Source organism: Phocoena sinus, chromosome 6, assembly GCF_008692025.1.
Source record: "Phocoena sinus isolate mPhoSin1 chromosome 6, mPhoSin1.pri, whole genome shotgun sequence".
Taxonomy (NCBI): domain Eukaryota; kingdom Metazoa; phylum Chordata; class Mammalia; order Artiodactyla; family Phocoenidae; genus Phocoena; species Phocoena sinus.
The window spans coordinates 21,675,317-21,698,826 of record NC_045768.1 but is presented as its reverse complement, the minus strand read 5'-3'; the positions used below and the strand labels follow the sequence as shown (position 1 = coordinate 21,698,826).

General features: G+C 45.5%; 1 protein-coding gene across 8 annotated transcripts in view; it reads right to left on the bottom strand.

The window, feature by feature from the left end:
* SUSD1 (sushi domain containing 1) overlaps nucleotides 1-20,974 on the bottom strand; it is a 144,369-nt gene extending 123,395 nt beyond the window's left edge. For 7 of the 8 annotated variants that reach the window (XR_004350309.1, XR_004350310.1, XM_032634457.1 and 4 more), the window contains exons 1-3: nucleotides 18,669-20,974; nucleotides 7,519-7,632; nucleotides 4,710-4,865 (exon numbers count right to left, since the gene is read on the bottom strand). Coding sequence is in view for 6 of the 8 variants with exons in the window: in XM_032634457.1 (XP_032490348.1) it covers nucleotides 4,710-4,865; nucleotides 7,519-7,632; nucleotides 18,669-18,774 (376 nt within the window). In the remaining 2 variants the exon portion in view is untranslated. The remainder of the gene's footprint in view (nucleotides 1-4,709; nucleotides 4,866-7,518; nucleotides 7,633-18,668) is intronic. The other variant, XM_032634455.1, reaches the window with a different exon arrangement.
* Between the last annotated feature and the right edge of the window lie 2,536 nt (nucleotides 20,975-23,510).

Here is a 23,510-nt window from a genome sequence, read left to right as displayed (position 1 = left end):
ACACATAACTTTTGCAAAAGCAGTAGCTGAATAAGTGGAAAACCATTTTCAAACCATATTCATGGGGACTTCCCTGGTGGTCCAGTGGGTAAGACAGCAGGCTCCCAACGCAGGCGTCCCAGGTTCGATCCCTGGTTGGGGAACTAGATCCCACATGCCCAGCTAAAGACCCCACGTGCCGTGCAACTAAGACCTGGTGCAGCCAAAATAAATAAATAAATATTAAAAAAAACAAAAACAACATATCCATGCTCAGAGATGCGCTGGCCATGAACAAAGAGCCTGAACTTAAAGGGCTAAGCACCTCCTTCACAATCTTGCTAATATTGATAGTTTGCTTAGGAAAGCCTACTTTACAGACAGTTCAAAAATAAACTTAAGCCCAGCTCCTGTCCCTATTACTCCTCCCAAAACTTTAAATTAATAGAGTAAAAAAGAACCCTGTGTATATATTTTACTATACTCAACAGGGCCTTTGGAAAGAACCTGGGTTATCTATACCCTGAGGCTTGAGCGAGTAAGAGGCAAGAGTAAAGGGTGGGAGATGTTAACCTGTAGGGGGAGCTCAGGCATGGCCCCATCACTCCCCAAGAGTGACAATGGTGCCTTAGTCAAGGCCTGTGGCATTTGGGGGGATGGACCTTTGTTTTAACCATCTTTTGATTGAGAATCTTTGGCCTCTTCTTCCAAGGCACTGGGGCAGTAGCAGGGGTCTGAGGCCGTCACCCACCACAGTTGGAGACCTAAGCAGGAGGCAGGGGATTCCACAGGGAGTAAGGCAAGGAGCTAATGGCTATGAGCACTACTCTGGGCAGTAGCGAGCAACACGTCCCCAGTGTGATTTTTCCCTTGGGTTTATCCTGCCTTGCTTCTTCTTTCTTCCAGAGTGGTAAAGCATGACTCTAGGAATAAATCCAGCTAAAACAAAGGATTGGGATTTGGGCAGCAAAGTTCTGTTGGAGACAGCACTGGGAGAAATCTCAGGATGGCTGCAAGGCTAGTGAGCACAGCCCACGTCTAGCAAGCAGCATCTCGATGGGGCTGAGCATTTGTGTCTGAGACCACAGCAGGCTGCTCCGGGACCCGAAACAACAGGGCAGCTGAGAAGCTTGTGGGCAGAGGCTCACATGGAAAACAAGGCTCCTGACCTGCGAGAGACGCCAACAGACTACACTGGTCTCAGCTGTGGTAGTGATTTACGTGTAGGAATGAAGGTGTTTACTTCACCATGGGCAGACCTATGGGATACAGGTTTGGGGCAGCAGGTTCCAGGAGATGACAAATGGCAAAGCAAAGCATTCACTCCCTCCAGGTTCCTCCCCCCACACACACCCAACCCCCATTTTTCTCATTTCTCAGCCAAAGCTGAAGTGCTGTTACATTTCTCTAGAAGAAATGGCATTAGGCCCTTATACTGCAGGAAACGAGCTTATGAAAAAGAACGTTGCTGTTGTCAATAGAGCCAAGATGGATTCCCAAGAGCTGGGGAATTCAAAGGCACAGAAAGAGTATTTTGCAGTTTTCAGCAGACCCTGAACGCTGGGATCAATGCCTATTTGGCACACACACCAGGGCCATGCCTATCTGGAGTCATGCTGGTAGAGAGATGACAGCCCTGAGCCTTATTTTCACATCAGTCTCATCTCTCTCCACTTACTCTTTTATTTATTTATTTGGGCTGCACCGGGTCTTAGTTGCGGCATGCAGGATCTTTAGTTGTGGTATGCGGGCTTCTCAGTTGCGGCAGGCACGTGGGATCTAGTTCCCTGACCAGGGACCGAACCAGGGCCCCCTGCATTGGGAGCACGGATTCCTACCCACTGGACCACCAGGGAAGTCTGTCTCCACTTACTCTTGACCCACTCAAGTCAAAAGGCAGGGAAGAGGCAAGAGTAAAGTGTGGGAGATGATAAACCGCAGGAGGAACTCAGGCATGGCCCCATCACTACCCAAGAGGGACAATGGCATGTTTGCCAAGGCCTCTGGCATTTTGGAATGCCCTCACACCACAAGTACCACAGAGCTTCTTCCTCTGGGTTATGGCTCATAGCAAAGTTCCCATGATCGCCAGGAGTCATTCCGGAGGCAGCCTGGGGGCCAGAACATCTGCAGGTTCTCCAGCACTAGAACCCCTGCAACTCATTCCTCATCTATAAGCAGTGACATCCAGAGGCCTACCTGCAACAAGCTCCTGAACTTGACTTGAGCCCTGCAGAGTACAATAAACACCAGGTCCCAGGATTTCTCAGAATTCAACAACTAGGATTCACAATCTTCTGGTTCCAGGCAAGCATTGGATAACTGCTGATACCCCAAAACTTGCTAAGCTTCTGCCCCACCTAAAGACACTGACGTTTCTGTGGCAACTGTGATTATGGAAGAAACTCAGTGTCATCAGGAAAAGTCATCCATCGGCTTTTACAGAGCGGTAAATGGGGACCTCAAAAAAAAAAAAGGTCATGGGAATAACTGCCAATGGATATGGGACTTCTTTTTGGTGTTAATGAGATGTTCTAAAACTAGATAGTGGAGATTATTGCACAGCTTTGTGAATTATACTGAAAACAACTGAATTGTACCCTTCAAAAGGGTAGATCTTATGGTTTGTGAACTATGTCTCAATTTTCTTTTTTTTTTAAGAAGGGGAAGGTCACTAAATAGTTACAAGGAGTAGAATAAACAGAAGCAGAGCCTAGATCAGGATTTTATTCCAGGAAGATTGGTTCTTCCTAGGCTGACCTCTCTTTGGATCTTGCATAAAATATTTCTTTCTTCTTCTTCTTCTTCCTACCTTTTTAAAAACAGAAAGCATTCTGGGAAACTATACTGATATATACAGTTACAAAAGTTTTTCCTGTCAAACTCCCACAGCCTTGAAAACACAATTTCAGGTATCACGTCCTCCAGTCTCTCACCCACTTCCAAGGTAAGTGCCCCCACAGATTCTGGATTCTGGAAAGTGCCCTTTGCTTACCTATGACTAACACTTGATACGAAATTAGCTGTCTGCCGTCACCTCCCACTAGCATAGCCTTGGCACATAGAAAGCGCGTGAAAAATGTAAATATATTGAATGAACTGAACACCAGATCATCATCTTGTAAGGGTTGTTTTTTTTTGTTTTTGTTTTTTGTGGTACGCGGGCCTCTCACTGTTGTGGCCTCTCCTGTTGCGGAGCACAGGCTCTGGACACACAGGCTCAGCGGCCATGGCTCACGGGCCCAGCCGCTCCGCGGCATGTGGGATCTTCCCGGACCGGGGCACAAACCCGTGTCCCCTGCATCGGCAGGCGGACTCTCAACCACTGCGCCACCAGAGAAGCCCAAGGGGTTGTTTTTTTAATATTTATTTATTTATTTGGCCGCGCCAGGTCTTAGTTGCAGCACACAGGATCTTCGTTGCCCTGAGCAGGATCTTCCTTGCGGCATGTGGGCTCTTAGTTGCAGCATGCGGGACCTAGTTCCCTGACCGGGAATCGAGCCGGGCCCCCTGCGTTGGGAGCACAGAGTGTTAACCGCTGGACCACCAGGGTAGTCCCAAGGTTGTTTTTTTTTTAATTAGTAACTTTTTTTTTTTAAGGCACCTAATTTATCTGCAACACTGCACTTCTGCAATCATGTAGCAAGTAATTTGCTACTAAAACAACAAGATATTGTAAAATGTTTTCTTTGAGGGAATGTGTTCATTCGTCGTGCCAAGAATAAATCAAATGTTCCCTTTGAGGGATTTTTACCTTGGTACAGGTCGAGAGGGAGAATGGATCTGAGCATCAAAACCTGTGGTTCCTGGTGGGTACAAAGATAAAAAATGCTCTCCTCTCTCTTTTTTTCTCCCCCAAACCTTTAAATATCACAAAGCTTTTAAGGAGAGTCATTAAGACTATGCAAAGCCATCTTAGAACCAGGAGTCTTTTCCTGCCTTTCCTCTTCATTACTGTTCAAAGATTCTCTTAGAAAAACTAAGAGCTATATTATCATGACAGGCTGTAAATAGAGTTCAGATAATACAGGAGCTACTGAAAATTAGGAGGGTTTTGCCCACCCCTTGTATTTGACCAACATATGCCCAAAATCTGACCTTCAAAGCTACTGAGGTCCTAAAAGCTCGACTTATTCACTCCTCACTCAACTTATTCCTCCAGGAGACAAGCCCACATCTCTTAACAGGTGCGGCATGCTGCTGCATCACAGGGCCCACCCTGTGGGCAATGTGCACAGAGCTGGCGGGTACCAGAGTCACTCCAAGGAAACTGCAGATGGCACACCATCTCGGGGAGCCCCCCCGTTGCTTGTTATAAAACTTTTCAAACACACAGAACAAGAAAAAGAATATTACAGTCTCCCCTAGTGCCACCCCTACCCCCAAGATTCAACAATCGTTCACATTTTGCCATTTAAAGTACCTTACAGATAAAATAACACTAGATACTTCATAATAACACCCCTAGGTACTTCAGCATGCAGCTCCCAAAATAAGAATGTTATCCTAAATACCTCAGTACAGTTATTCCCTCTAACAAAGTGAACAATAATTCCCTAATATGAACTAATACCCAGTCCAAGTCCAAATTTCCCTCATAGACAAAGGAGAGTCCCTCCCTTAAATCACACTATGTCCTGTCTCCACGCTCGCCCTCCTCCACATCCCAGGTACCAGGCACCGTCCTGCCATCACCATGTTGCCATCACTGCAGCCCCCTTCCCGAGTACCTGTGCAAAAGGTGCCGTCATTGGGGATGAACGCCTTGTTGTTGTTTGTGGCTCGATATCCTTCTAGGCAAATGCAATAAAATCCTCCGAGTGTATTGTGACAAGATGTGTGGTTCCCACAGACCACGGTGGTTCCGAACTGGCACTCATTTTTATCTGTTGATACATTGAGACAACGCACAGAAAGGGCTGTCAATCCAAACCACGATCAACCACCCAGACTGTTCTCCTGTGTTATGGACTTGAGAATCAATATTCTGTGACAACAGCAGAAAGATCTATTTCCCCAGCCTCTTCTCCCCTCACTATGCTTCTCAGACTACAGGACACGGGCCCCTCGTAGTCTTGCACCTGGTGTATTACAAAACCACAAGAGAAATCCAACATCTCAATCTGATAGTCCATCTTATTTGAAGATTGGGAGAAGGGAATGCTTTTTGAACTTCTCCACACTTAGAAAGATCTTGTCATAGGCCTGGGAAAACAAATCCAACAGAATCCCACTTTTCCAGCCCAACCATTCTCTAGCTTTTTTTTTTTTTTAACAAAAACCAGAGTAGGATGATTTTACATCCAATGATTAACTGGAAAATTTGTTACTTCTGGGTTACCGGGAGACACAATGGAATTAGTGCTCAAGCCTCACCCAGGGGCAGGGCTAATATTGAGACAGAAGCAGCTCCTGCTAATCGTCAGTGATCCATATAAATAATGTTAATCACCCAGTGAGGAGGGGCTGGAACATGGGATTCTTGATGAGACCACAGAACCTGCCCGGAGTATTTCTAATTCAACAATTTGACATCAATGTAAAATGAAAGTAAACCTCCCTCCCATCTCTGTCCTCCAGCCCAGGGGTCAGCAAACATTTTCTGTCAAAGGCCAGTCGTAGGTCTCCAATTGCAACTACTCATGCATACCTTGGAGCACAAAAGCAGTCCCAGACAATCAGTAAACAAATTAGTAATGAAAAACAGGCAGCAGTGAAGTTCGGCCCCCAAGCTCCAGTTTGCTGACTCTGCCCTAGCCTCTACCATCAGAGGAAACTCCTGTGACCAATTTCTTTTGCATCCTTTGAGAGCTGATCTAACCAGCTAGTTTTTTGGCGGGGGGATATCATCAACTTATGAACTGGAGTTTTCTTGTCTGTTATTTAGTGTTTTACTCCACTACTGGTTCCCTCAAAGCAGTTCAGTCACCTCCCACAATTGCACTCCATTCCTGCTAACTCAAGAGCCAACCCCCCCTGCCCCCCACCAGCCCCACTCAAAATCTGGTGGGGTTTTATTTTTTTCATTTTTCTTATATTACCTTTTTTTAAATTTAATTAAACCTGGAACGCTATTCCAGGTAAGATCTGCATAAGAGCTCAGACTAGCAGAACAGACCCTCAAGGCATTGCCAGGCCAAGTGTCCAGTCAGTCCAGCTTACTGAGCAGGGCACAGGGGTTTCAGATACAAGTCCACCTGTGCATAAGATGGAATATTCCTGTCCTTTGCCATTGTTTCTGAGGCGTATCTCCCCTGCAGACTTCATCAGAAGGGACATCTGTGTATGTATGAGATTCTAGAATTCTTAGGTTCCTTGACGTAATACCATGTTATAGCACCTCTGGCACACCTATGATCTTACCTGTAACCTACGGCATGGTCTCATCAGGCCAAGTACTGGGATATGCAGTGTGTAGTGTTTGGGAGCAAGTACCACATAAATTAATAAAGCCCCCTCCACCCACTCAGAGACGTTTCTATTGCTCAGAAGTCAAAGAACAATCAAGATTGCAGTGAGCTTTCACGAAAGGAGGACTTCAGTAGGGGAGGGAGTAGAAAAGCTTTGTCCGTGCTCCCCAATCCCGACTTCATTTCCAAGCACCTGCTCGTAAGCAGTGGGGGAAGAATCTTATGGGCAGAATTCTAAAGAGAGAAGGCCCAACTCCAGCCTGCAGGAACGGGCAATGGTGTGTGATTGTGAAAACGTGTACCTGTGAAGTAGAATATGGCTTTTTAAACTCAGGACTTAATTGCCGTTTTTCTTTAGGGAGGAAAAACAAAACAAAACAAAAACAAAGATACCACAACAAGGCCGTATATACTGTCAATCCACAGCTACAAGGCAAAACTATCCATATTTTTACTGCAGGTAACATGGTTGCTGGGAGGAAACTGTGATTATCTTAACATTCACTACTACAAAGTTACTATGAAACTCTCCCTGTCTCTGAATGGGGCTTGAACCTGGATATTGTCTGACTCTCATGGCATGGTGAATGCTATGAGACAAAAAATTATCCCAGATGTTTCTAGCCTAAAGGTTTCTGTATTCCTTTAAGTCATCCAAGACCCTAAAGGGTCACAACTACAAAAAATTTGGAGGATGGATCCTGGTAGACATGAGACTCAAAGCAACAGTATTTCACTAATCAGCCAAAAAGTTGGCAACTGTGTTTTGTTTTTCCCCATGGTACTAAATAGTTTCCTATCAAAACAACTAGAGAAATTAAAAAATGCAATAGTCACTCGAGTTGTTAAGTTAAACTCAAGAGTTAAAACAGATTTCAAATCTGTGTTAGGTCAGAGAGTTTCCAGAGATTCAAGTTCAATGACCTCTAACATGAGGGATAATTCCTTGGAAACGCTAGAGAAAGGATCCCAACACTAAAACAAAGACTTATTATAATTGACAAAACTTCTTGTAATAAAAACACATGAACAAAATAATGTTTTCCCCGCAAGGACATCAACTCTTTAACTCTAGAGAATCTTGTTTCTTGACTCAACTTTTCAACTTAACCCAGGATTCAGAACTTACCAATACATTGAGTCCTCCCATTGCCCACAAATCCATATTTGCAAATACACATCTTCTTCCCTCCTCTTTGCAAGCAGGTAGCATGTTCATGGCAAGTGGCACAGACATCTAAAGCTGAATCATAAATTATATATATCAGGAAAAGAACATTTCAATCACCTACTCTAGGTGAGTCACATTTTGGGTAATAAACAGTTAAAATGCAGAACCAAAATTTGAATACCAAAATTATGAAGGGTAGACCTTATCCCATTCTTAGCTACCCGTTGCCCACGGAGTAAAGTGCAAATCCCTCTACCTGGCAATCAATGCTCTTTTCCGTCTAACCCCAGACTAACTCCTGCAGCCTCACTGCTCCCAAACCCAAATACACACAGTGTTCTCCAGGCAAGAGGCCAGCTACTCTTTCCCATACATACATGCTATCCTCTGTCTTATGTCATGCCATAGTCACGATGCTCCCTTCGTCTAGAATGCCTATCTTTCCTTCTCTGTCCAACTAGCATCTATTCCTATTTCAAGACCCAGTTTAATCATCACACTCTCCCTAAGGTCTTCCACATTCCTCCATTCTTGAGGAAAATTAAATCTTCCTCTGTGCGCCCCTAACACTTGTACATTTCCATATCAACCATATTAATTTGTCAGTATATTCTATTCCACCTCTGTTTTCCCAGCTTGCTATTATGAACGAGCGTCTCAAGGACAGGGATTATGTCATTTGCCCATACATCATTATGGCATGGTATAAACATTCAGTGTATTTTTATTGACCAACTGGATAAAGGAAACTGCAGTCCTACTGCCTACAACTTAAAAAGCAAATGGAAGGAAGAAGAACTCGTCTATTGCCCTATCCATTTTCCTTATAAGGAAACAGTGGTGAATGTGTTTAAAATGTCAGTGAGATAACAGCCAGGTCCCAGCAGGATGACCAGATCCCAATTATTTAGATAAGCAGCAAAAATGTTTGGGGCTAAAATTCCTGAAACATTCAAATCTACCAGATGGTGATACATGGCCCAAGATCAAACACAAATTTCTACCCGAGGCTATGTGGGGTACTGTGTTGCACTCCCAGTGTCTGTAATATCAGGCGTGGCCTAGTAAGGAGAACATATCAGCATGGAATTTCATCTTAGTCTTGGCCCCATTACCACCCAGGTAATAAAGACTTAAGTCTCAGGCTGCTCTAGGCATGAAACCAACTGAGAAAGGGATATATATAAATTCTCTTAACCACGCTTGGTTTTGTTATTTTGTTGTTGTTGTTTTGCTGTATGCGGGCCTCTCACTGTTGTGGCCTCTCCCGTTGCGGAGCACAGGCTCCGGACGCACAGGCTTAGTGGCCATGGCTCACGGGTCCAGCCGCTCCGTGGCATGTGGGATCTTCCTGGACCGGGGCACGAACCCGTGTCCCCTGCATCGGCAGGTGGACTCTCAACCACTGCGCCACCAGGGAAGCCCACTTTATTTTTTTTTAAAACAAAATATAACACAAAAATGAGACAAGCCATGCTTATCACTAATACTAAATTAACCATAGGATATTTACAAAATTTATTATATCCCAGACCATAAAGAAAAATGCAACAAGTTTCAAAAAAGTAGAAATTATAGAGGTCATACTGACTACCATGTAATAATGTAATAAAACTACAAAATAAAACATAAGACTTGCATTCCCAAAAGAAAACCTACTTGGAAACTACAGAACACTCTCCTAAATAATTCTTGGGGCAAAGAGGATATCAACATTGAAATGTTTAATACCAGACATAAAAGCTTATCTACACCAGAAAATTTGAGTTTGACATGTTTTTATATTTTAAAAGAGAGAAAGAAAAGCAGGCAGCTGGGGGAATGGGGGAAACTAAAATTTTAATACAAGAAGCTTGATAAAAAGGAAAAAAACAAAATAGGGGTTTAAGAGGGGGGTGGTTAGGACTCAATAAAGATTAAAAAGAAAATATATTCAAATTCATTGGAAAAACAAAAAACTTTTGCCAAAGTCAGTGCATCATAAAGACCAGTAGTCAAAACTCAAGACCAGTGAAGGAAAACAAGGGTATATACAAACATACAACATTAGGAATAAGAAAGAGCTTGTAACAAAAAATACATAACAATTTCTTTTAAAGTACAAATGAAAGACTTCCAGTTAAACACAGCAGATTTAATACACCTGCAACCCTCACCAAAAATTTAAAAATGAAATCAAGGACCAGAAAGGTATAAACTCTGGGAGAGAAGATGACAGCAGACAAGGATGTTGACAATATTTCAGAAGATGAAAGAGATGGACATATGGGAACTGCCTGAGAGGAAGAAGTAAAAGCCAAGGAAGGAAGGAAGCAAAGAAAGGAAGAAAGGAAGGAAGGAAGGAAAGAAGGGAGGGAGGGAGGGAAGGAGGGGACATTAATTAAAATAAAATTTAAAACGTAAATAAAAGCCAACTTGAAAGGCTCAGGCATGGAGTCACTTAGCACCCCAGAAGGCAAGCATAAAGAGTAGGGGCTGAGAGTTAAGGAACAAGTTGAAAATATGGAGGAGTAGTTAGATGCTCAGATCCCCTAACTCACCCTGGCGTAAGATGGAGTTTTACAACCTGGAGAAAACAGACCAGGAAGGCTCCTGATTATAGGGGCAACAGACAGAGCTGAAGGGAGAATGAGTCCCCGTACTAAATGTCCACCAAGATGGGGTAAATTTATTTAACCATTTTAACATTTTAATACACAACATTTTAAAACAGTACCATAACGACACTGTCAATCCATAATCACATGCAACCAAAATCCTGGAAATACCTTCTAAATAATGGGTCCTGGGTCACCTCCACAAACCCAGCTGTGGTCAACCATATAATGATGACCACTCACCCCAGCGTGTGTGGGTAGTACAATAATAGATATATACACTAAACTTTTTTTTCTGAAGTATAGTTGATTTACAGTATTATGTTAGTTTCAGGTGTACAGCAAAGTGATTCGGTTATACATATATATGTATGTATCTGTATTCTTTTTTTCTATTGACACAAACACTATACTATACTAATGAAATAATAAAATGATAAGATGTTTGATTTTTTTCCTATATGGAATACTTATCTTTATAAAGATGGCAGCATTTTTATATCCATCCAGTTCCAGAAACTTACATTAGATAGAAAGTGATTACTTCATGTAACTGTTGAAAGAATCTAATAAACACGAAATATTAAGAAGCAAAGTAGTACCACCCACAGGCTCTGATCTTGTTAAACCACAGGCTCTGATTCAGTTGGTCTGGGGTGAGACCCTATATTTTGCATTTCTAACAAGCTGCCATGTGGACTACATTTTGAGTAGCAGGGATTCAAGGGCCCCTGAAGTCCTTTCCCTCTAATGTTCTGACACTTCATTCTTAGGGTACATGTTTTAATGATCCATTAGGAATAATTTAGCATAAATGTAGCCCCAAGGACAGTACCTGTCATGTTTGGCTCAATAAATGTTTTTTTGTTTTGTTTTGTTTTTGTTTTTTGTGGTACGCGGGCCTCTCACCGCCGCAGCCTCCCCCGTTGCGGAGCACAGACTCCGGACGCACAGGCGCAGCGGCCACGGCCCACAGGCCCAGCCACTCCGCGGCACGCGGAATCCTCCCGGACCGGGGCACGAACCTGCGTCCCCCGCATCGGCAGGCGGACTCTCAACCACTGCGCCACCAGCGAAGCCCTCAATAAATGTTTGCTTCCCATACTGGCGAAAAAGACAAGATGTGTGCCAGTCTACCAAAGGCTTCCCAGACCACCCGCAGAAGAGAAAGTGGTTTGCAGAGGTAGAGGGACCTCAGCTGAAGCTTCTTGTTCAGCCATGATTAGCCCAGTCTGCAGGGCCTAGTAGGGAGGCCCTCTGAGTTCTAACTGCTTGAGGGACAAAGTTGTCTTCTGGGGGAAAAAAAAAGGGGGTAGGAAGCACAACCTCAATACAAGGAAAGGCAGGGGCCGGGGTGGGGTTGGGGGCTGCTTCTGACCACACAATAGTGTCCATTGGTCAAAAACTCAGTTAAGAATCACTGGAGAAGAGCATAAATGTATACAACTAGTCTACAAAGCAATTTTGCAACAATTGTAAATTTTGCATACATTAATTACATATTTATTCCTTTCTAGTTCATAGTTTTTTACTGCTACATAATGAATTACTCCAAAACTTAGCAACTTAAAACAATAAACATCTGTTGTCTCTCTCACACACACACACACACACAGAATCACTGGAGACAGAGTAACCAATTCAACCCAGTTTTAATACTAAAAGTCCCCTGCCCAGGAAGCCCTTCAGTTCGGTGCAAACCAAGACAGTTGATCACCCTACTTGGAGAGCTTGTTAAAACAGAATCCCCAGAGAGTTTGATTCAGTAGGTGTGAGCGGGGCCTGGGAATCTGCATTTCTAAGAAGATCCCAGATGCACCACACTACCAGCAACACTGAAAGTCTCCCTCAGTCTCAAGGACTTACGTCAGGATCCTGGGGAAAGCAAAGGTAATACCGAAGACATCTTTCACCAAGTCTAGACTGAGGAACAGCACAGCTATGGGACCAACGTGACAGAGAGAATAACCCAATGGAGAAGAATTCTCCAGGCCTGTGTCAAGACCACTGTGCCTTCCTTATAACCTGGGGGTGGAACTGTGTCAGGCAGCAGCTTCACATCCAAGTCAAGGACGACTTGACTTCTGTCTTCAGCAGATTCTGCTCAGGAGAGCAGAGAGGTGGCTGCCACACAGTAACTGAGGGGACTACTACAGGGGCAAGGGATCCCCCTCTTCCCCTTGCCCTAGGGATGCCTAGAATTACTGGCAGAGAAACAGGAGAGTGCGGACTCCAAAAATCTAGGAGGAAAAGCCTGACAAGTACTCTTTGTTACTCTTATTGTGTCCCCCAGCTGAGGGTTGCTGAGGGTTGCTCCTAGATTCACTTCCCTTCTCTACCCTGTAGTGACTAAGCCAGCTAAATCCACATCGAACAATGAGAGGACCAGGCAGGTTTTGGTGTCTCAACCTCGGTTGGAGTCTTCTCTCTTGTTCCCTATGTGATCGAAGGCAAATGAAACTGTCAGAGCTCTGGTTTTAATCTGTAAGACGGAGATCGTGTTGCAAAGATTAAATGAGAAATATAAATGCTGTATGAGCTCAAAGCACTAGACAAAGAGCTAATTTACATGAATATCTATGTCTCTTTCCATAGATATTGTTATTGTTGTTAGAAACAAGTCATGCATGATGCAGTGCCTGGTAGGAGACATACTGGTTCAGAGCAGGGTTGAGAGAGAGAGAGAGATCACTTGGGCTACAATCCTAGCTTGGCCACTTGCTAGCTGGGTAATCCTTGATAATCTCTGTGCCTCCGTTTCCTGTAAATCTGTAATATGAGGATGATAATAAACCTACCTCATATGGTTGTTTTGAGGATTAAAGAGTAAATGAGTTAATACACATAAAGCAATTAGAATGTGAGACATTATTAATACAACCACTCAACAGCTCTTTGTTAATGAGTAAATGAAGGTACTGACAGCTAGCCAACTCCCAGTTATACTAATGAAGAGAGTGATGGAGAGCTGCATTGATGCAAAAACCCAAAGCAACATCACTGTGTGGACAGATGCCCAACTATTCATGGGGCTGATATTCTGGGAACCATAATACCTTCATTTCCATGATCACTCCTTGCTTCCTCCACATCCTCCCAGCCTTCTGGGTAATACCTGACTCAGAAGTTGGAAATTCAGCTTCCTCACCCTTTCAGCCCTGCTCACCCCTCCCTCCCCTCCCCCGCACACCACGTAAACCTCGACATCAGGATGGAGTGGAGGCTGCCAGCCTGGGACTGCTCCTCTCGCTCTGTATTTCAATACTCAAGCAACAACTTACATGCACTCTTGAAATAACAGCAGCTGGACTGTGACAAAACAGTGAAGAGATTTTGTCCACTTTCAAGGGAAGAAGGAAGTGTTAAAAGCACAAATAGAGTGCTTGAATTCAAATCTTAATCTCATCCCCAGCCATTCACGGTCAGACCAAACAAGCCCACTGCACAGCCTTCCTGAGACCCTGTCTCTCAAACTCGTGGAGACATGTGGAAACAGATCCAATGACCTGAGGAAATAAGCAAAGGGGCGCAAAGCTCAGGAAGAGAAAGCATTCCCAAGTCTTCTGCAACACTATGGAAAATTGCATTGCTTGTAAGAGACGGCATCAAATTCCAGAAACAGAAGGAACCTGAGAGACCTCCTCTCCAACATCCCTCACAGAAAAAAACAAAAACATAGCCTGTGCTTTAAAAATCCGCCAAAGGACTTCCGTGGTGGTCCAGTGGTAAAGAATCCGCCTTCCAATGCAGGGGACGTGGGTTCCACCCCTGGTTAGGGAACTAAGATCCCACATGCTGTGGGGCAACCAAGCCTGTGCCACAACTACTGAGCCTGCCCACCACAACTAGAGAGAAGCCCACACACTGCAAGGAGGAGCCTGCGCACCACAACGAAAGGTCCCGCATGCCGCAACTGACACGATGCATCCAAAATGAAAATAAATAAATAAAATATTTTTAAAATAATAATAAAAAATAAAACAAAAATCTGCCAAGACAGAGAGCACTCTACTCTTTCAAGCAGTATAATCCTTGTGGGGCAATGGGAACCATCATCCAGCCCCTTCTCCTCCCCAACCCAGGCCTGCCATTCCCCATCAGGAACCCAGAACCTTTCCTTGTGTAAAACGGTTATCAGCCCACAGCTGCTTTTGCTCTTTTGCCCTCTTCTGACCATTTTCCTGTTTGAACAAGACCAACTTGCAGAGGGGGTCCCACACCTGGCCTCCAGACTAGGAACCAACCCATGCCGAGCACCCCAATGTCAATGCTTTAGAGCTCTGAGCAAAGCAGCCACACCCTAGGTTTATGTCCTGAATGTCACACATGAACAGGCTGCCCCACATTCTCGAGCAAGCTAAATACCTTTTTTTTTTTTTTAAGATCCACGCAATTCAACACCCCTGTCTCCTCTGCAGAGCTAAGGCCAATAGGCCTCTTGCCACCTTTGGCTGCAGAGACCTAGGAGCCCATTTTAGGATTTGACCAGAAGCTGAGGATGTGCTCAGGGCCAAGTCCTTGGATGGGGAACACAGGCCGTGGCAGGGATCATCTTCATTGGCTCTAATCCTGCTACATTACTTTGAGCAACTGTAAGTCACTCCCAAAACCACGCACCCGCTCCATTTCCCTTCTTTCCTCCTCTTCCTCACTCTGAACAGGGAATACGCTGCTGTGATTCATGACGACGGAGTGAAGACCAAGCCTATGGAATGCACGATTCAGGAAGTCAGGTGTACTTTACACAGTAACAACTTCCCCAACCCTCTCTACCACCGCTCCCCAAGCCTCTCGAGGCCTCTGCCCGCCCTCTGCACACCCTCTGGCCTTCCCAAACACCAGCCGCTCCCAGACTCAGAGCAATGCCAGGAAAAGGTTAAGAAACAGGACTGACTGGTTCCAGCCCTCCTGGCCCATTCCTAACCTCTCTGTTCCCCTAGGGCTTGGCACCGTGCCCACCACCAACACCCTCCTGCTCTACTAACTACCACTTCACACTTCCCTCACACTCAGGCCACCTGACTTTGGCTCCCCCACTCTCTCCTCCCTGAAACGTGTTGGATAACAATTAAATGTAATTCAGCAATGCTACCGTGAGAGACTGAATATACAAATGGACAACCCCAGACCACACATAAAAATAGAACTCTGACCCATAATCTGCGGCCATCGGTCTAGGAAGTCAAACCACAACCTCTGTAGCAATAAGTCCCAAGTGGTCAGGATTTAATCAATATTGGACAGCTTCCATAATTTTTGCCCACGCTTCAAACTTAGGACCAATCAGAGAAAGCCAAATACACTCCCCTAACCAATCACACGAGATGCCTACTGTCAGAGAGACGCTATCTCCAGCTTCCCAATGGCAACATCCTCCAACCAACCCGGGCATACCTGAAACCTTCCTTTCTGTTCCACTGTAAAGTTTTTACACTCCCCGGCCTGCCTGTGAGTCTCTGACAAATGTAAATGACGATCGCTGACTCTTTTGCTAGAGCAAGCTCTGAATAAACAGCCTTTTCTCATGTGAGTGGTCTTCGTTTATTTCCATACCAGATTCCTAATACAAGCCACAGTCCCTACGCACAAGGAGCTCTTAGTCTAGTAAACAATTACATTGCAATATGGTGTAAGTGTATAGAGCAAGGGTACCTTATAAATATGTATGTATATAAGTAAGTGTGTAGTGGCCCATGTAATACAGTACAGAGGGGCCTCCAGGAGGGAGGACAATTGGGCTGCTTTTGAAAAATGAACAGCACTAAGTAGCTAGCTGTGGGGGAAGGGAAGAGCTGTTCTCCATTCTTCTCCTTCCCTCCCCTCTCCCTATCGAGCTTTCCCACTTGTAGACCAACTTTGCTTTTTGACCTGCTCCAATAAATATCTCCTTTATTTTTCCATTTTCAGTTTCTCCCTCTACCCAATAATTCCCCTCATTCGTGCCGGAGTCTGCTTTACCACTTCCCCCAGCAAAAAAATTTCTTGCACTGACCTGGCCAGCCCAACTGAACGCTAACTTCTCTTTCCTTCTATCTTCTATCTTCTTTAAAGAATATCTACTCTGCAGCCAAAGTCCTGCACTCACTTGAGCCCTCTGCATCTGACTCTCACCCTCAGTGCTCTGCTAGCTCTGGCTTCCACTGACAGAGTCACCAAATCCAAAGCCTTGTTCTCAGTCTCCACTCACTTGGCTCCCCTTCCCCTGGTTTCCTTGATGCTCTACTAGCCCAGTCTTCCTCCAATCTATGTGGCCACTGCTCTTTCTCCTCCATGTGCATCTACCATCTGAACTTAGTCTTTCCAAAATCTGTCCTTGGTCCTCAAGGTCCTCAAGCTCTTATCAACCTCAAGACTTCAAGTGACCATCGAGTCTCCATCATTTGCACACACTTACTGTCCACAGTCTCAACTCCCTGTTGGTTTCATCTCTCCGAAAGTCCTAGCATTACCTCGAATTCAGGATCTCCAAAACAACTAGGCATCTTTCTTCCAAAATCTTTTTTTCTCCTCCCATAGACCCATATACCCAAGTCACTCAGTCCTAAACCCTTAGTGTTCCAACTTCTTTTCTGTTCCTTTGCACCTTAACATCTGTCATTAAGTCCTTCCAGTTCCCTTTCTACCTTATCACCTACATGCAGTCCTCATCTCCCGCTGTCATGACTGTGGGGCCAGTCTTCCGGCCTCAGAACTTCTAGAACAGATATTACAACTTCCTCAATGGCCCTAAGCATCCAGTCAGTTCCCACATTGATCACTGCAAGGAAACCTGCCCTTAATCAAACCAGGTTCTACACAGTTGTAAATGATGGGGAAATGCCTGCATAAGGAGAGGGGGCTCATCCAGGTAACCCTGGCTTCCATTTCCCAAAATTCACCCCACAGCCGTTAAGCTGTTGCAGATGGATGGCCTTAGGTAGTTACTTTGTTCAACCATCTCAGGCCAGCAAGCCAATGGGACCCCAGTGGACAGTTTCCTAGGCTACAGTCTTAACACAGATTCTGAAATAGGCTCCAAGTATCTGCAAACTTTTACGCACACTGCCGTGGGAGACCAAGTTAGGGAAGGAAGTTAGAAAGCCCACCAGAGCATCTGATGTATAAAAATGGCCACTCCAGGAGGTTTGGCTGTCAAGAAAAACACCGTCCAGTGATGGTAAAAGTCCCAAGGTAAAGAGAATTGAGGGGAACAGGAGTCTGAGCCACAAAGTCCCCTCATATCTCCTTACACAGAATTTGCCATCCACTACGGGAGGAGTGTTTCATTTTATGAAGGAAGCTGGAAGCTTTTCTTATACCAGCTTTTACATCACTCCCTGTACTAAAAGCTGCAGTGATTTCCAATGGCTACTCACTGCCCAGGAACAACTAAGACTAAATGCCTTGGTCTGCCAATCACAACACCCTGCCTTCTGGTTAAATCCAATCTGCTTTTCTGCCCCCCATTTCCCACGCACCTCCTACAAACCAGTCAAACTGAAACACAGCCCCCATGCTTTCATGCCTTCGTGTGGTTCCTCACTTTGTCCCCTCCACCTGGAATTCATTCATTCTACACGTATTTGTGGAGAGCTGCTGTGCCCTCTGCTATGAGTTGGGGTGCCTTTTCCTCCTCTTCCCATAACCAAATATTACCAATCGTTGTTGGCCCAGTTCAAAGGTCACCTCATCCATGAGGCCACCAGATTCCCTTGGTCAGAAGTAGTCTTTCCCTCCTCTGACCACCCACCTCTTCAGAGCACTGATGGCGTTCTGCCTTTATTACAGTTATTTGAGTAAATGCCACCTCCCCTCCGTGTCTGAATCCTCCGCGTAACTCGTACCACGTTCAACACTGCGTTCTGCAGGGGGAATAAAAACTACTCCAACTGCCTAGAAATGGCTTATTTGCTTGTCTGTCTTCTGCAGAATATGAGCTCAGTAAGGACCAGCACGAGGCCCTCGCACCCTTCACAGGGAAACTATTCAAGGACCATTCATCTGTTGAATGAATGGCTTAATAACTGCTTTATTCCCGTAAACTTCCTTACACTTTTTCCTCACCGTATTAGCATCTGGTTCTTCATCAAAGGGAAAAAATTAAAAGGTAGAAAGACAACTGCTCCGGGTCAAGAATTTGTCGCGGAAAAGCCACAGCCGGGCCGGAAGCGTGACAGTGCAAGCGGAACGCCCTTCCACGCCCTCGCGCGCCGGACGCGGCTCTCCTGAGGGGGAGAGAGCCTCTCCCCTAGCTCGCGCCCGGCCCCCACTCGCGCCAGGTACCCCGGGGGCGCGGGCCGGGCCGCTGCGCATTTGTTTCCCGCAGCCCGGGACCGGGCCTGAGGCGGGGAAGCCCGCCCGGGAGGCCCTCCCGTTTCTCGGAGCCCCGCCCTCCGATCCCCCACCTGCGCCCAGCTACCAGGCTCCTCGCCAGCCCGGCCCAGGGGCGGGGGAGCGTCCGGGGCGCGCCCGGCATAGTCCGGGCCGCCGCCCCCCCACCCCGCGCCGCGCCTGCTCCCCGCCTGCACTCACCGTCCGCGCCCGGCGCTCGGGGCACGCCGAGGGCCAGGCTGAGCAGCGGCAGGAGCGGCAGCAGGCGCCCAGGCGGGAAGCCGGCGCCCCGGGGCCCCCGGGCCATGCCGCCGCCGCCGCCTCCTCCCGGCGCGCCCGCGACTCCTCCTGCAGCCCCAAGGCGCCGAGATAAGGCGTCGGGCGCCCCGGGGAGGGGGCCGGGCGGGCCGCTTCCGGCGCCAAGCTAGGGAGCTGAGGGCTCTGCGGGGTCCTGGGGAGCGGCGGCGGCGGCGGTGCGCGGGCCTTTCCTCCCCGCCAGGCCCGCGCGCCGGGGTGACGCTCGTTCAGCCACTCGCGGCTTCACCTGGCCGTGCCCCCTGCTGCGCGCCGGGTACGCGGGGGGCCCGGGGACACGCTGCGGGTCCGGTTTAGTGACACAGCTGAACGTAGAGTCCCGGATTGTGCCAGAAGGAAACTGTCTCCCGTGCTCTAAGCGTGTGGAACGATCGCGGGATCCAAGGCCGTCGGGAGCTCAGGGAGGCACCCCCGGGGTGGCAAAGGAAGAGGGGTGAGGGGCAGAAGGAGCGGGAATCTTCCAGAAGTTGAAAGCGAGCTGGGCGACGTGGCTGGAGCTCCAAGGGCGAGAAGCCGCCAGTCCAGGCCACCCAGGGGCGACAGGCTTGACCAGGCGACAAGACCGTCTGGGGCGAGAGAGCTGGTAGGACTTTCTGCTGCTCCGAGGACACTCAGCTTGGGGCGTCAGGGAGGCTTCAGGAAGAAGTAAGCGAAGACCTGAGAGTGAGAAGGGCGCGGGAGAGGAGTCTAAGCGGTGAGAGGCGTGGGCAAAGAGACAGACTAGAGAGTGTATTCTAGCAATGGCGAGCAGGACCGCCTCAGATTGGAACTGACGGCTGGAGAGCGGCAGTGAGCTGCGGAAATAAAGAAGACTTCATAAAGCAAGTCAAGGAGGTCGCTCAGAAGCTGTCACGGGGTTTTCAGCAGCGCGACCTCATCAGGAAAGGCTCCCAGGGTCGGCTCTGTGGGATTGGGATTGGGATTGGGTCTGAGGAGGCAGGGAGACGGCCTGGAGCTGCTTCAGGGCTCCAGACAAGAGAGGACACGCCCAGGAGCAGGGCACTGACAATGAGTGTGGAGAGAAGTGGCAAATGAGAGTGGTATTGGGTGGAATCCACTGGATTTTATGGCCAGTGGACTGTGGTGGACCAGGAAAGAGAAATTACAGAAGTCACCGAAACTTTTGGTTTGGGCAACTGGGTTGATGGTGGCAGGAGTCACTGAGACAGAAACACAAAGGGAATTGTGGCAAGTTAGGGTAGAGAGGCTGCAGGGGGAGAAAAAATAAGTTCCAGGTTGAAGGCTTTCAGCTCGAGATGTCTGTAGGGCTCCCCAAGAGCAGAGCCTTCCACTCCTTCACCCACATCCTCACTTGTTTTCTCTCTGTGCCTTGAGCCCACTCTAACCCTAACCACCCATGAACACGCCCATATAAGGGTTCAACTTGTGCAGCCTTAAAAAGAAGTCGTTAAAAATACACTTCCGAGGCCCTTTTGCAGCAGGCTTTCTTGCTAATTATTTTTTGCTCAGCAAAAATAAGAGCCTGCTTTGGGGAGTAGGAGATGGACAGTGCAGGTAGTGCAAACTATCTCTTATTATTTAGACAGTTTCTTTGTTAAGCTCCACTCTCCATGAACTTTGAAATCATGTCACTGTTTCAACAAAAAATACATTCAAGACATTTTTAAGCCAACCTATACTTCTCCTTCTCTGCCGTGCTCCCCTGAAAAAGAAATAAATTTAAATACATTTGTGTATATATGTGTATAAGTATATATATATATATATATATATATATTTTTTTTTTTTTTTTTAATTGGTGATGTCAGGGAAAAGTATCCAAAACTTGGAAATGGGCAAAAGAGATTACTGGGTGTCTTTTCAGTGGGGTGCTGGGTGTTGTGTAGTAGCCCTTCTGGAGATTGATTCTAGAGGGTTGTGCACCTTTAATGGACTTTCTATTGACTAGGCTATTTATAACTCTATAGGGGTAAAGTTAACTTGCAGAAAGTTGATGATAATGCAAAAGATTCTTGTCCATAACAATGCAAGTTAATTTTTCCGGTAGAGATATGGGTGATTTCTGCCAGATAAAAAATAAGATAAACCTAATTAGATTTTGTCTTATATGATATAAATCAGTTACCCAGTTTGGCATCTATTAGCAAATTCATTTCATCATTCCTAACTGAAATATATGTAATATATATACATATATGTTCTTCACATTTTCCTTTAAACCTTATTATCTTAGTAGTTCTCCTTTGAAGTCAACATCTTGCTGAGTCCCTCATGAATTGGTTAAATAAAATCTTAGATAAGTTTTCATTGTATGTTTGCATGAACCATGTTTTTTAAATTTTGAAAATTTTACGTTAGTACAATACATTATACTCATATTCTACGTTAGATTGTGTGCCTTTCATCAGTTCTTTCTATTGGCTCATTTTTTGCTTTCAAACAAATATTTTTTTGCAAAAAAAAAAAAAAACTACATCCTACCCAATGCTGAGTTCATGGAACCACAGAATAAAAAATTATCTCCTCATCAGTATTTGTCACTAGAATTAAAAGAGAATATTGAACCAGCGTTAAATTTGGAGCAATGAGATCATTGCCGAGAAAATATTTAGCTTAAGAAAAGTGTTCTTCTTTTAAGAGAGCACGACCAATACACAAATATCTTCTAAAAGAGAATTTAGAGAGAGCTCTTTTTTCCCATGGTTATCAAGATTTTAATGACTTAATCTAAGAAAAAATTGACTTTTGGTTTCAAGATGGCATCATAAACCCTGAAAGATCTCTCTCCCCTGCTTCCCAAATCCCAGTAAATACACACATACACACACCCAATTAAGTATGCAGAAGTGCTTTCAAACAGGAGAGAATGCCATCAGTGGAGCAGATAGCTTTGAGAACTGCACTGGATTAGATTTGCCACGTGGCCTCCACAAAAATGTCCACTAAAAGAGATGGGAGGTGGGGTTAAAAAAAAAAACTACAATACATGTAATTTAAAATTGTTTTAAATTATATGCACACTTCAAGTTACTATTTGTACATATTAACACAATGTTCATATTTTTAGGGTTTTTTTGTTTTGTTTTGTTTTGTTTTCTTGGCCGCGCTTCGTGGCATGTGGGATCTTGTTTCCCCCACCAGGGGTTGAAACTGCACACCCTGCAGTGGAAGCGCAGACTCTTAACCACTGGACTGCCAGGGAAGGCCCTGTGCAGGTTTTATAATATTTTCAGATTTACTCCAGAGCCACTATGTAGAAATTGTTGGGAAAAAAATGCATAGTACACTTTTTACCAGTTCAAAGTATTTTATTTTCCTCATCTGTGTACATATTGTTCACTACAATCTGCTTCTTCAGGCTTTGGGCCACCAAATGCCAGTTTCCTGGCTCTCCAGAAAAACTATCATTTTCCACACTTAAAAAAATAACTTCTAGGGCTTCCCTGGTGGCGCAGTGGTTGAGAGTCCACCTGCCGATGCAGGGGACACGGGTTCGTGCCCCGGTCTGGGAAGATCCCACATGCCGCGGAGCGGCTGGGCCAGTGAGCCATGGCCGCTGAGCCTGCGCATCCGGGGAGCCTGTGCTCCGCAACAGGAGAGGCCACAACAGTGAGAGGCCCGCGTACCGCAAAAAAATAAAATAAAATAAAAAATAACTTCTAACTTTTTAAAAAGTTTTTTTTATAGTAATTTACTCATCAGTGAGCCTTCATGTGATTAGATAAAATATTTAAATCCTACCTAAAATATTGAGATTACTGACTGATCCGTGGAAGTGATCTTAAAGTACATCAAGCCGGTATACATAATCCAGAGAGCTTCCCGATTTGTTTCTGTTTCCCATCATCGAAGGTTAAGAAATATTGAAGTCTATCTTAATGCATCTTGCTACACAATCAAAACATTCAATGACAACAAAGAACACCCATACTCACAGCAGCATTATTCACAAGAGCCAGAGGGTGGAAACAACCCAAATGTCCATCAAAGGATGAATGGATAAACAAAATGTGGTAGAGCCATACAATAGAATATTATTCAGCCTTAAAAAGGAAGTAAATTCTGACACATGCTATATTGTGGATGAACCTTGAGGGCATTATGCTAAGTGAAATAGGCCAGTTAAAAAAGGACAAGTACTGGAAATTCCCTGGCAGTCCAGGGTTTAGGACTCCACCCTCTCACTGCCTAGGGTCCTGGGTTCTATCCCTGGTCAGGGAACCAAAATCCCACAAGCCTCATGGCCAATAAAATAAAATAAAATAAAATAGGATAAGTACTGTAAGTTTCCACTTATGTGAGTTACTTAGAGTAGTCAAATTCATAGAGACAGAGAGTAGAAGGGTGGTTGCCAGGGGCTTGGGGGAGAGGGGAGTAGGAAGTTGATGTTTAATGAGTAGAGAGTTTCAATTTTGCAAGATGAAAAAGTTCTGTGGGTGGGTCATGCTGATGGTTGCAAATCAAGGTGAACGTATGCCGCTGAATTGTACATTTAAACATGATTAAAATGATTTTAAAAATCAATGAGAAAAAAAACGTAGGGACCAATTTTTATTTTACCAGGCAGGCACTAACGTGTAGGACTCCCCATATCAATTTTGGATCCTGGGAAATCAGAATTATAGAAAAGGTCCCTTGGAAAGCCCCATCCCCCAACCCCTGAGACATAAATGGATAGGATTCCTAGAGATCCCTGAACAGGCTACGAGGCAGCCACGGGTGTGGGCAGGAGGAGGGCTGGAAAATACAAAATGAACACCGGCCTAG